This window comes from Python bivittatus, unplaced genomic scaffold (assembly GCF_059951505.1).
Source record: "Python bivittatus isolate LINGU-HERP-01145 unplaced genomic scaffold, Pbiv_v1 ctg000320_np1212, whole genome shotgun sequence".
NCBI classification, from domain to species: Eukaryota; Metazoa; Chordata; class Lepidosauria; order Squamata; family Pythonidae; genus Python; species Python bivittatus.
This window is the reverse complement of record NW_028277052.1, coordinates 10,806,306-10,818,999: the sequence shown is the minus strand read 5'-3', so window position 1 is coordinate 10,818,999 and position 12,694 is coordinate 10,806,306. Positions and strand designations below refer to the sequence as shown.

Genomic DNA, 12,694 nt, shown 5'->3' with positions numbered 1-12,694 from the left:
CCCGTCTTTGGCCCAGAGAGACTCATGGGTTCGATTACCAGTATCCAGTAAAAAGGGTTGAAGAAGACCTCTGTAGGGAGGAGATTGAGGAAGCGGATGAAGAAGACCTCTGCATGGAGCAGGGTTGCTGCCAGTTTGAGCAGACAATATTGGGCTACACTGCACAGTTCACCAGGGTGGGAAATGGGTGGGTCAGTCCCCCTGTAGGCCATAAATGACCTCATCATCAGCTAGGTTGACAAATGCCCTGAACTTGATATGTGGCAGTTTCTTCATGCTTTTTTTTTCACAGTTGGTTCTATCACCATTGCTCTTTAGAAGGTTCAGACTGGCTAAACCGGGGCTAAAACTAAGGACGGGGCAGGCAGATTCTCGCTTTGCTTTGCTTTGCCTTCCTCCATCCTTTTTTATCTGGCGCTCCCGACCTAGGCCCCCCCGGAAGGAGAGGAAACGCCGCTCCCCCCAAGAAATGCCAGGCATCGTACGCAACCCCCTCCTCTCCACCCGCGAATTAAGCGATTCCCTTCCTCCCAAGGCGTCTTTTGGGGGCAGAGGAGGAAACCCACCGAGCAGCCCCACGCGAGCAACGCAGGACTGGAGTCGAACTGCGCTGGCTACACGTGGCGAAGCAGACGAAGACCCACCCTTCGCTGGGATCGGATCGGGGAGAGGGAGAGACCGCGGCTGGGGGAGGAGACCAGCTCCGTTTGCTCGAACTGGATCAGGAGGTTCCCCGCGGCTGCCAGCAACTCCCCCCCCCCCCTTTAGTCCTGCATCTGGTCGCCGAGAGGAGAGGAGACGGGCTGGGGTCAAGAGCATCTGCTCCGGAACGGCGGCGCCCCCCGCCCCGGTCTCCCTGCCTGCAGGACTAGAGTCACCCGGGGTGAAAGGACTCGCCGGAGGCTGCGAGGAAGCGAGACCTCGAAGGGGCGGGCGAGGAAGCGGCGCTGTCCCTCCCCGGCGCTCCGGCTCGCCCTCGCCACTTTCTTGGCCCCTTCAGACGCCGCCGCGGAATCCGCAGTCGCTTCGGGTCTCCGTTAGACGCCGAGGCTGGTTGCTTGGCGGCGGTATTGGACGGCGCGATCCGCTGGCAAAGCTCCGCCGCCGCCGCCCGCTGAGCTTTGCAAACCCCGAAGCTGCTCGGCTGGAGCTCCAGGGCGAGCCGGGGGGACTCCCTGCATCTCCTCTCCCCAGACCGACTTCTCTCCGTTCTTCCCGCGAGCCTCTCATTGGCTCACCCTCCTTCTCGTTCCCGTTCTGCAAGTCAGTTCCTCGACCCCATTTAAAAGCCTGTTTTGGCTGATGCTCCCCTCCTTCCCTCTGGTCTAGCCTGCCTCTAGCCCCTTCTCCTAGCTTCTGGGAGAAGACTCTCCCTATACCAGCAAACAGGTACCAGATCTCCAGGAAGTATTTGTCTTCCCTACTCCCAAGACCCTTGGCCTGGATCACAATCAATCTGCATGATGAAAGGCGGTGGCCCCCAGTTGCTGCTTTGCCTGCTGGTGGGAATCTTGTGTCCCTGGAATCCCAGTCCTGTGGAGCCACAGTCTGTGTTGACCGACCATGAAATTGAGGAATTCTTGAAAGGCTTCCTGCAAGAAGTGGATGAGGACTTAGAAGGGCCACAGGCAGAGAAGGTGGCTGTGGGCGAGGAGCTTCCTGAGAGTCAAGGGAACCTGGATCCTGCAGAAAGGGAGAAAGCTCCAACAGAGGTGGAAGAAGGTGAGACCTGATGCGTGTGGTTCTTGTCTTTGAAGCGAAAGCCTATCTCATTGGTCAAACTTCTACTCTACATCAGTATTTCTCAACCTTGTCAACTTTAAGATGTGTGGACTTCAACTCTCAGAATTCCCCAGCTGGAATTGTGAATTTAAAGTTGCCAAGGCTGAGAAACACTGCTCTATACGAAGGAGGTCCTAAGTTCAATTCCCCATTGGATGGAGAAGTGGTAGGAAAGATCTTCGCTGGGGAGTTACTGCTATTCAGAGTACTCCAGATTAGATTAGGCTTCCCATATCTGGCCTGCAAAAATCTACGGAACCATTAGATGGCAACAAAGAGTTCTTTTGCTGCTATCTCATTTTGCCCTAATTTTTGCCACCTGGATATGGTAGCCTTTGATTAGATACAGTAGATCAGTGGCTTGACTTAATAGCTGGGTTCCCTCATTAAGCTAAGTCATAATACATTTTGATTGGCTTGAACTTGACGTGCTATGGGAATCCAGCCACTGTAACTTATAAACTAATGTTGTCATTTTAGTGCAGGCATGGGAAACTTGTGGCCTTCCTGAGGCTGCTGAAATGCAACACGCAGCATCCCTTTTTGCTGGCTGGGATAGCTGGAATTGTAATCCAACAACATCTGAAGAGCCAAAGGAGCCCTGTTTCCTGTGTTTTGCATGATATGTGAACTTAGCCAATTCTCCCATAGTCAGCAAACCGTGCTTAATTAAATCATGTTGTAGCATGATGCATGAAGAATTTTAAACTTCCTACAACAAGCAAGTTTTCTTTCACAGCCTTCTCTTGCCTTAAATAGAGTGGCAATACATTTGGATGACAAAAGCTCATTTACCAGCCAAGAAGATGCTGGAAGTTGGATGGGCTAGTATTTTGCTAGGAAAGATTTGTCCTTCATTCCTTCTTCATCCCAGTTTAGGAGTGCTATGTGACTGTCATCTAGTAACTCGGGGCATCTGGAAGCTTGTCTGGCTAGTGTTTAAGATGCTGGACTACAATCCAGGGAACCCAGATTCTAGCCCCACTTGACTCTAGTTCAGGGTTCCTCAACCTCAGCCACTTTAAGATGGGTGGACTTCAACTCTTCAAATGCTGGCTGGGGAATTCTGGGGGTTGAAGTCCACCTATCTTAAAGTGGCCGAGGTTGAGGAACCCTGCTCTAGTTAACTCTGAACTTGGTTTAAATCTCTCAGTCCAACCTACCTCCTAAAATGAGGCAGACCCCCATATGTGTCCTAACAAGCTTCCCAAATGAAGACAGGGTAGAAGAACTGTAATTAATAAATGCCAATAAATCAATCTAGATTGCCCTTTGTTGTCACTAGAAGGTTTTAGGTTCAGGATGTTTGGACCCAATGTTTTGGAACCACTGTAAGAAAATGGTTCCTCAAGGAACCTCAAGGAAGTCTAGCCCTTCTAGCATCTGTGGAAATAGCAGAATAGCCTTCTTGCATCCTAAAGATTTGTGGTATAATTCTCATGAACAAGAGAATCCATTGTCCTCCCTTGGCAGATCTACCTGGCAGAGAGAAAATGGAATTAGTGAAAAGCAAAAAGCACGCTTCTAATCTTAGAAGTGAAATCATTGCCCATTCTTCCTGTTGGGGTTCATTTGCTATCCTAAGTTGCCAGTTAGGGCTAGCAACTCGTTTGAGGAAGTCCATGAAAACTGAGGCCATTATAACATTGTTACTGTTTATTATGTAGGAAAGAGGCAGGAATTGGGGGCAGGAGTCAATGTCAACACAAAGTTTTTTTCTTTCTACTTCATGTACTTAGAGTGAGAAATCAGCAAACTATGCAGTTAACCGTCCCATCATGTCTACTCAAGAGAGCTCCTCCTGTTCAATTTCTTTCTCAACCTTCCCTTAAAAGCACAGAAACCAGCAAGCATCCCAAGAGACAGACTGTTCATGCCAATATGTGATCTTTCCTTTCTTTTTAAAGCATATATTTATGAAACAGCTGCAACTCCTTTTATAATTATTGCCTATTACTCACATAATGTTTTATGACTAGCAGTATATTAGCTTTTATTCTTTACCACATGGCATAAGCCATTCACATGAATACTGATTCCCAACTGGGGACAGATAAATCTTCACCTTTTGCCATAGAGATCTGTCGTTTGTACTTAGAGAAATGTGTAGAATTCTAGATGTAGAGATGGGTGCTATGTTCATTTGTGACCTGAGCCTATATTTTAATATTTTTAAAAAACCTCCCTTTCCTTCTGGAGCATAAGGCAAGAAATACTAGCTTTAGAGCAGTGTAAGAATCCAGCAGACTTGTGTTTGTCTAGCTTTGGCTTCCCATGGTTTATGAACCTGGCTAATGTGCTTTGTAAACAATGGTTTATAGCATAGTGTTATGCATGCCCTGTTACAGCTTGATAAAACCGTGATTTAGTGAGATCTGTTAGGTTTTCAGGCAGCCTCCCATCCAGACATTGAACTTAGATCAGCTTAGTTCCAGCAGGGTTACTGTATTGTGTGCTTTCAGTAATGTCCTGCAATTTTGTGGGAGGAAATAGTTTGCCAGACACAGGCCTCTAAGGATAGTCTTAATCCTAAGGTAGGTCTCCATGTGTGCAATTGCCAGGTGCACATTTAATTCTTGCATCTGCAACACCACTGCACTGTTTATCTGATCCTCATTAAACTGGCTCACTGTGCCCTTTGATGCAAGTTGTTGCATGTCCTTGCGTGCAGTTAAAATAGGAGCAAAGTCCCTTGACAAGGAAGGTTGATGGATGAATTTCAGTGAAAGGTAGCTGTTCCCCAAATATCTTCGTGATCTGTGGTGTCTAGCTCACCATTCCATTTCTTCTCCAATGGGAGCTCTCCTGCAAGAATGATAGCCCAGTTCCCAGTAACTAGATGAAAGTTTAAGTTATTACACAATTGCCTATAATTTGTTTGTGTTATTATAAAACATAATGAATACATTACATTCATTGATTACACGTTTCACCTTCCATTCTTCAAGAGGTACAAGGCAGCATAATGATTTTCTCCCCTGGTTTTAAAAATTCTTTATATGGTTTCTACCCTGTCTTTCTGGCTAGAGAACTAAGTTATCTGCATAACAACCCTATGAGGTAGGGTAAGTTGCATAATATTGATCAATCAAGATCATAAAGTAAGACTGAGTAGATACTGGAATTTGGGTCTCCATATTCTAACCATGATATCCAACTATGTTGCTTCTTTTTTTATATACTGTATAACTTTATTAACACTTTTACAAAGAAAGATAAAAATGAACAGAAACTAATATGTAGAATAAAGAAAGGAGAGAAAAAAAAAGAGAAAAAGAGGGAACAAAGCCAAAAGTACAGAAGAGAAGAAAAAGAAAGTAAATATAAAGAAGTAGCTTCCAATTTTCTTTACAGCATAAATAAATAATAAATAAGTAAATATAAATTTATCTCTTACTTTATGGTTACATCATGATTTTCATTTTTTTCTATAATCTGTTTTTTTTAATCATCCAAACCATAAGTCATAAGTTCATCTTTTTCTGTTTCACGCCAAAAGTCAATCAGGGGCTTCCAGTCAACCATAAACTTAAATAATGTCTTTTCTCTAATCAAAGCTGTCAATTTGGCCATCTCTGCAAGTTCCATCATCTTCACCATCCATTCCTCCATTGTGGGTAGTATCAAATCTTTCCACCTTTGTGCATACAATAATCTTGCTGCAGTTATCATATATAAAAATAAAGTTCCATGACTTTTTTCCAACTGCTTATCAGTCAGTCCCAAAAGAAAAACCTCTGGTTTCAATCAAAGTACCTTTATACATTCTAGACAGTTTCTCTGTTGACATATACCAACGATACATCATTTTATAAAAATTCTCTTTAAGATGATAACATACTGTAAATTTCAGTTCTTTCAACCACATATTCTCCCAGTTTCATCTGAATATTATAACCAAAGTTTTTAGCCCACTTTATCATACATTCTTTCACTTGTTCTTCTGTTTCAAATTTCAATAAAAGTTTATACATTTTAGCAATAACATGTTCATGAGTTCTATTTCAAACTCAGTCTTATGTTGCTCAGAACCAAAAAAATCTTGTATCTATGTTAAATCTTTCTGATAATTGTACATAAGTAAACCAATGACAAGTGTAGCTTTCTGCCTCCAAATCTTCTCTCGACTTTATTTTACATTCCTCTTGACAAAATTCTAGTAGGCCACCATAAGTTAGCCATTTGTGTAATATGCTTCTTGTACTGAGAGCCACAAAGGTATTTTCAGGCATGATCTGGGTTTGTATCTATTCCATATTCTCAATATGGCACATCTAACAAAATGATTTTTAAAATCTACATTAACCTTAGTTTTATCATACCATAGGTATCCATGCCCTCCAGATCTCAGGTCATGCCCTTCTAACTCCAAAAGACTTCTGTTCCTCCCAACCATGCTGCTTCTTAATAGGAGATCTTTGGTTTCGCTTTAGGCAAAGGATGAACAATGTTATTGAGGCCTGAGATCAGACATAAGGAGTTGGGGGGAACCAGAAATCACAGTGTGTTATATATTATACCTGGGGAGGGATGAAATATTTTTTCCCTGTTTTCCATGAGAGCAAGAGAAGAGGTTTAAAGGCCTTCTTCTTTATTTAAAAATATATTACATCTGTTTTAAGGCTTAAACTAGTTTTTGTGTTCTTTCTTAAAATGGCAGGGAAAGACTCCTTTGTTTTTCAGGGGGTGTCAGAGTTTGGCTGCAAAACAAGGGGGCAGAGGTCTTTAGTGAGAGCACTGACATGCCGTGACACTTTCTGTTAATGGAGATAATTTCCTGGAAGAGATGTGCTTTAGCTTCTGAGTGTGTGCTGGCAACAGAATAGAAGCTTGTACTATGCCTCTGATAGGACAGGCTACATATTTTTCCTCATTACCCAGAAATTATCTTCGTTGGAATGTATGTGGAGCTTTCAAGTGGGGCCTCCCAAACAGTTCTAATCAGTTGGAGAAAGCCCAATCAGTTCCTCCAGAGCTTGGAAACATCCTTCTGTTGAGGCATTCCTAATTCTTTCCATCCAGCATTCTGGTTTAATCCTTCTTAGCTGATAGTTTTGCTTGCCTTTTCTAACATTTGCCTTAAAGGGTTGTCAGCTGCCCTCCAGGAGCCTTGAACTAGCTAGACATCAACACGTAGATTATCACGGATGAATCTCAACTGCAGTTGCTTAGTTTGGCATTAGAACCTGCCTATGCAGTCTGGATCTGTGTGGAATGATATCACAGCTGGGATATGACTCAGTTGGACTTGGAAGCAGATCTTTTCTTATGCACAATTGCCCCAAAGGGGTCTTTGCTGTTCTTTTCCATTCTCCATCCTGGTTTGATTCTGAATAGAGCCTCTGACATGGGTTTATTTGTGGCTTGGATACAGCAAGAACCACTTAGAAAATTAGGTCTTGTTCTTATCTTCTGCAAATTCCTGACCTTGCTTTAGTCTTGGACTTGGTGCCTCCCTGCAGAAGTGTCAGGGGATATGAGAATTATGATTTCTGGGACAGCCTGCCAGCTGGGCAGGACTTCTGTTCTTGGTATACTGTAAATGCTGGGTTCCTTTATAGCTGGTTGCCCAAACTGGCCTGCTGTGCTCTTCCCACAAGCTGTAGAAATGCTGCTGCTCAGAATTTAGGAATGAGGCTGTGGTTGTCTGTGGGGCTTTGAGCTGACATTAGTCACTAGCAATCTGTCCAGGAGAGAGCCTCTGATTCATCGAGCCAGACCCTTTGCCCGGATCCAGTTCAGGCCTTCACGTCCAGGATATTTCAGAGAGAAAAGTTTTGGAAAAATTTCATAAGGAATCCTGAATGAGATCCAGTTTTGTCCCTAGGGTACTGTGTCATTTATTTGTTACCAAATAAGAGGGAAAGCGCAATAGTGGTAATAATTAATATCTCTATTACAATCTTAATGGTGGTTATATTTTTTTGTGGGATGCTAGGATAAAATGGTTTTTGGGGTGGGTCCCACCTTGGTAAGTGAATCCATTGCCTCCATTCCACTGTGGGTGCTGCCCATTTGCTTATCTTCTCACAAGTCCAAAATATGCCAACTCCTAGCAGGGAAGGATCAGAAGTGAGACATTAACTGGACTTCTTTCTTGTTCTTTTCATTGCTCACTTGCTAAAAAAGGGCTGGTGAGCTGAACATTAGCATGGTAGTCCAGTGTTTACTGAAATGCAAGCCCACTGAAGCAAAGTTGAGTGGAATTTACTTTAAGTGAAGCAGTTAGAGGATTCTAGCCTATATATCATAAAATCTTAACAATTAAAAATGTGCTCTGTTAAATTATTTTTAAAAATCAATGTTATTATTTAGCTTGAGTGTTGTAGATATGAGTAACCTCAGTGAAATGAAATGTTAGTCAAGGCAGTGCCTTGACTAAAGCAATTCAGTGGGAACAAAAATGTGTGCAAACTTTGAAGTTCTTGAGAACATCATCTTCACTCAGTGATGGGAAACTGCTGGTGGCGCTGACATTCTGGAGTCTGCAATTAGTAACAGACTAATGAAGAAATGTGGGCAGTGGTTGCAACCCTGTGTCAAGTCTGCAATTATTTCAGATTCCACTTAGGAATCTACCAGGGATTGCTTTGTGAAGAAACCAACAATAATGGATTCACTCATTTCCGAAAATATGAAATTCCTCTCTTGATTGTCTCCATCCTTGGGCAAAATATACCTGCTTCTTGATAAGAGCCAAACAAAAGTAGGGAGAAAGTGTGCTAGTTTGAACATAATTTTAAATGGGGCTAAGAAAGAGCAAAAAGTCAGTTGAATGAGAGAGAGTTAGGATGTATCCAGCATAATAAATTCTCCAACTTTTGGATTTGATTTGGAACTGCAGAGAGCTAACCATCTTCTTTCCCCCACAGTAGCACAGGAAAGAGTGACAGAGAAGCCCAAGAAAGGGAAGAAGGTGAAGCCACCTAAACCCACAAAAAAGCCAAAGGAGAAACCATCCAAGAGCCCCCCAAAGCAGAAGCCTCCCAAAAAGGAGAAGCCCCCCAAACCTACCAAAAAGCCAAAGGAGAAACGTCCCAAGGCCACCAAGAAACCCAAGGAGAAACGTCCCAAGGCCACCAAGAAACCAGGAAAGGGAAAGAAGGCGGAAAAGCCCTCTCCTCCAGTCCCACCAGAAGAAGAGAGGTACCGCTTTCCAGAAGCACCACTGATCCCACCCCCAACTGGAGATGAACGTGGCTATGGTTCACCTGATTCACCCCACTATCTCTTTCCCTATGGACGAGAAGATGACCTTTCCCGAGTCAATGAAGAAGGGGGTGAATGTAAGTTCCAGGACATTTCTCATCCATCCTACAACCTCATGCCTTTACCACACAGTGACTTAGCATGCACGTAATGCCAAGACTTGATGTGTGAGCCCAGACTTACCCTATTTCTTTCTTCCTTAGCTGTCTTCTTGTCTCTTTCATATTTCTTGAGAGAAAGCATACTGGGGCAAAGATGCTCACTGGGAATCTCTAGAGAAGGGCATCGCCAGAGGGATGGGGGGTTGGAGTGGGTTTTGTATTTGGGATTTTTATTCTTGTAAGCCACCCGGAGTCACTGTGAGTGAGTTGGGTAGCCAGATTAATTAATCAATCAATCAATTAATTAATTAATTAGCTGAAGGCAATGATTAGGCATGTTGGAAGCAAAGGCCCAGGCAGAAGCTGTTTCCCACATATAGCAAAGAGTCATCACTTGCAGCTTTGTACTGCTGTCTTTTCTCTGAACTGTTTAAGTCCCAAAGAGTTAAGACACATTTTATCATGAGATGTGCCGGTTTACTCGCATATGTAAGATTTACCCAGTACCTTAATCTCTTTTGCTTCTTAGATGGATCTGCCTGATGAGCAGTTTTCATGACCTTTTTAAATACATCACATTTTATACACACACACATGCACACATACTTCTGCCCAATTTAGGTATATTTTCCCTTAAAAGGAAATGAAAACATCTAGATGGAATCATAGAATTGTAGAGTTGGAAAGGACCACAACAATTATCTTGTCCAATCCTCGGCAATTGCAAGAAGTCCATCCGTGAAAGGAAGCTGTTCGGCCTATTAAAAACTTCCAGAGATGGAGAACTCACAGCCTCCATAGGTAGACTATCCCACTACTGTACAGATCTTACATCAGGATGTTTTTCCTTATATTTAAATGAAATCTACATAGCTGTAACTCACATCCATTATTTTTGGTTCTAGTTTCTGTGAAATTGGAAAATAACACCTAACCATCTTTCCTTTTGAAGGGTTATTATTTTTAATTTGTCAAAGAGTTATGTTGTTTCTTAAATCTATAAGATAAAGTAGACTCATTTATATACACATGATTCAGAGATTACTAGTATGCTTTCCATATTTATCCATAATTCAGAACAGTACATCTGGCATTTGTTTTTATGGGGAAATACAGCCATCTCTGTCTGTCTGTCTGTCTCTCCCCCTCCTTCCCTCCCTATTTGGAAACCTTGTTCTATGTCTGCCGAAAGAAAATATTAAACGTCACTATGGACAACCACCATAAAGGTCGCCAGGTTTCTAGTGATAATTATGGCTTGCAAAACCCAGTTGATATCCTTTTCTCATTATTATTTCAGATTTGGTTTTTCTGTATTTTAAATTTCGTACTTGTCTTTTATTGGTCTGAGGCCATGAATAAATGATTTGATTTAATTTGGTAAACACCACAGATACTTTTCCTTCCCTATTCCCTGCTCTCTCTCTTTATTGTTTGAAAACAATCTATCCTAAATCATGTAGACATCACTAACACACTTCATTTTTAATTTCTTTTTACTGTTTGGTCAGTTAATTGTCTCCTCCTAGCAATCTTCTACCTTCTTTTCTGCCTCCAAACCAGCTTCCCACCACTGCAGGAATGTTGGGCTGCAAAACCTATCATCCTCAGCCAGAAACTGGACAAACAAGTTATTACTTTGTTCATCTGCAAGATTGACACTGAATGGCTCCTAGCTTGTTCAGCAATCCATAGTTTTAAAAAATCTGGGTTTGGTGTTTTGTGGTGTGTATTTGCTTCTGGGTTAGTAGGTTACATAAAAATTAATTATCAGGGTTTAGTGTGATATGAAAAAAGAGTCCTTGTCTTTGACTCCACCTGTTTTATCCTGCAGCTCTATACCCTGAGAAGACAAATGAGAAACAAGATCCATTCAGACATCATAGTAAGTGTAATCAGATTATGGGGTATAATAATGGCATTTCAACAGATACTTATGGGCTGCTTGAATGGCTATGTGGGAAAGGATTTTAAAATCTTGGAAAAGGGGAACAGCCATGAATGCTGTTGATTAGGACAGAATATCGTATTCATCGGGAAGTTGCACAATGCAGAGTAGTCATCCTGGTAGGAAAGAGACAAAGAGCTAGATTTCTTATGAATGGGGCAAAGATGATTAAATTCAGGGTAATAGCAATACTGGGGACTGACAGGTGTGCTGAAGGGCTTACAGTAGGTAAGACCATGCTAGAAAAGTGTGTGAAATTTAATCCAGGAGTAAAATCCCCAAAGGTGAATTTCCCATTTTAACTGGTTTTCAAGCATTAAAAAGCATTAAAATACATATAAAATTGAAGCACTGGCTTTTGCAACAAATTGCACTCTGTGAATTCAGTGGCAAGCAAGAAGCTTTGGGTGTTGCCAGAAAAAAAGAAAGATCTGTAGCACGCAGATTTTGAGTTACCCCTGTAAGAGCAAAATAAGAATAGGTCAGAGGGTTGTATACGCAGAGCAAGGGCCAGAAGTATCCTTCATGGTGGTATGTATGTGATTCTCCCTGTTAATGTTGATTGTGCTTTCTTTTCAGCTGACTTCTATGAACCTCCAACGGAGCCACAGGAGACCCCAACAGATGACAAAGATCAGGAAGGTCAGCCAGGTAAACACATTAATTTCCAAGGTTGGCTGTTTGCCCAGACTTCTTGCTATCTTTAAATCATGACAGTCGAGACCACAAGGTGGATTAAGGAAGATATTTCCTCCTTAATTGCAAACAAAGTTCTAGGGGTACCTGTCCTCTAAACCACCCACAGACCAGCATATGCCCAAGGGCAATCCTGAATCCCACCATGGGATTAGATCAACATGTCTTAGCTATCCTAGAAAGTTCTGCATAGATGCTTTTCTGGCACTATATCTTGGCAGACCCTCACTATAAATTTTCCTACAGAGTGGAATGTAACTACCGTCATCTGTGCAAAAAGCCAGCTGGAAACAGGATTTGAAAAGAATTTGAGGGCCAGTCAGTACTGTCTGCTATAGTCACTGAATGTGATGCAAGGAATAAAAGGGGCTGTGGCTGTTACTCTATTGTAGCAGCGCTGGTGTGAGAGGCAAATTGTAATTCATATCTCCCTTTTCTGCACTTTTGTGCGCTCACACTACGGGGAGAAGTTAAGCCCTCTTTATTAAACTTGCTGTTGAAGTGTCTTGGCAAGTTGTACTAAAAATGGGCAGAGTTTTTGAAAGAACTAAAAATAAAAATCCTCCAATTTCTTACTGCATGGAAGACCCCTTGATACATCTATGTCTTGCGTATTTTGTCCTTCTTGGCAGAGAATGGAGGGGACTGAGGTCTATCTATCTGGGGAGGGGGGCACCAGCTTGGGAAAGGGTGGTTGGAGTGAATCAAGCCTGTTCTCTTTTTAAGCATCCCTTGCCTTCAAAAGGCCTTGTGTCTTGGACACAACCCCCAGACTCAGGAAATGCCTGTGCTTCTTGTTTGTTCTCTAGAATTTCCTGTAGAACAAGAGCCGCCAACGCTGGATTACAATGAAGAGATTGAGCGTGAGGACTATGAAGATTGTACGGTGCCAATCTTTTTCACTTGCCCTACCCTAGTGTCATACTGTTTCTTAGGGAGTAGCCATCTCCTGTTGTGG

The 12,694-nt window shown here is 42.5% G+C and overlaps 1 protein-coding gene across 3 annotated transcripts in view; it reads left to right on the top strand.

Annotated features, from left to right (window-relative positions):
* Positions 1 to 538: 538 nt before the first annotated feature.
* Positions 539 to 12,694, top strand: part of AEBP1 (AE binding protein 1) — a 35,306-nt gene continuing 23,150 nt past the window's right edge. Inside the window, exons 1-5 of one of the 3 annotated variants that reach the window (XM_007420029.4) lie at positions 539 to 1,722; positions 8,658 to 9,068; positions 10,927 to 10,977; positions 11,620 to 11,691; positions 12,546 to 12,617. In XM_007420029.4, coding sequence (XP_007420091.1) covers positions 1,461 to 1,722; positions 8,658 to 9,068; positions 10,927 to 10,977; positions 11,620 to 11,691; positions 12,546 to 12,617 — 868 coding nt within the window. In that variant the 5' untranslated portion in view covers positions 539 to 1,460. Of the gene's footprint in view, positions 1,723 to 8,654; positions 9,069 to 10,926; positions 10,978 to 11,619; positions 11,692 to 12,545; positions 12,618 to 12,694 lie in introns of all 3 variants that reach the window. The other 2 variants (XM_007420028.4, XM_088139080.1) reach the window with 2 other exon arrangements.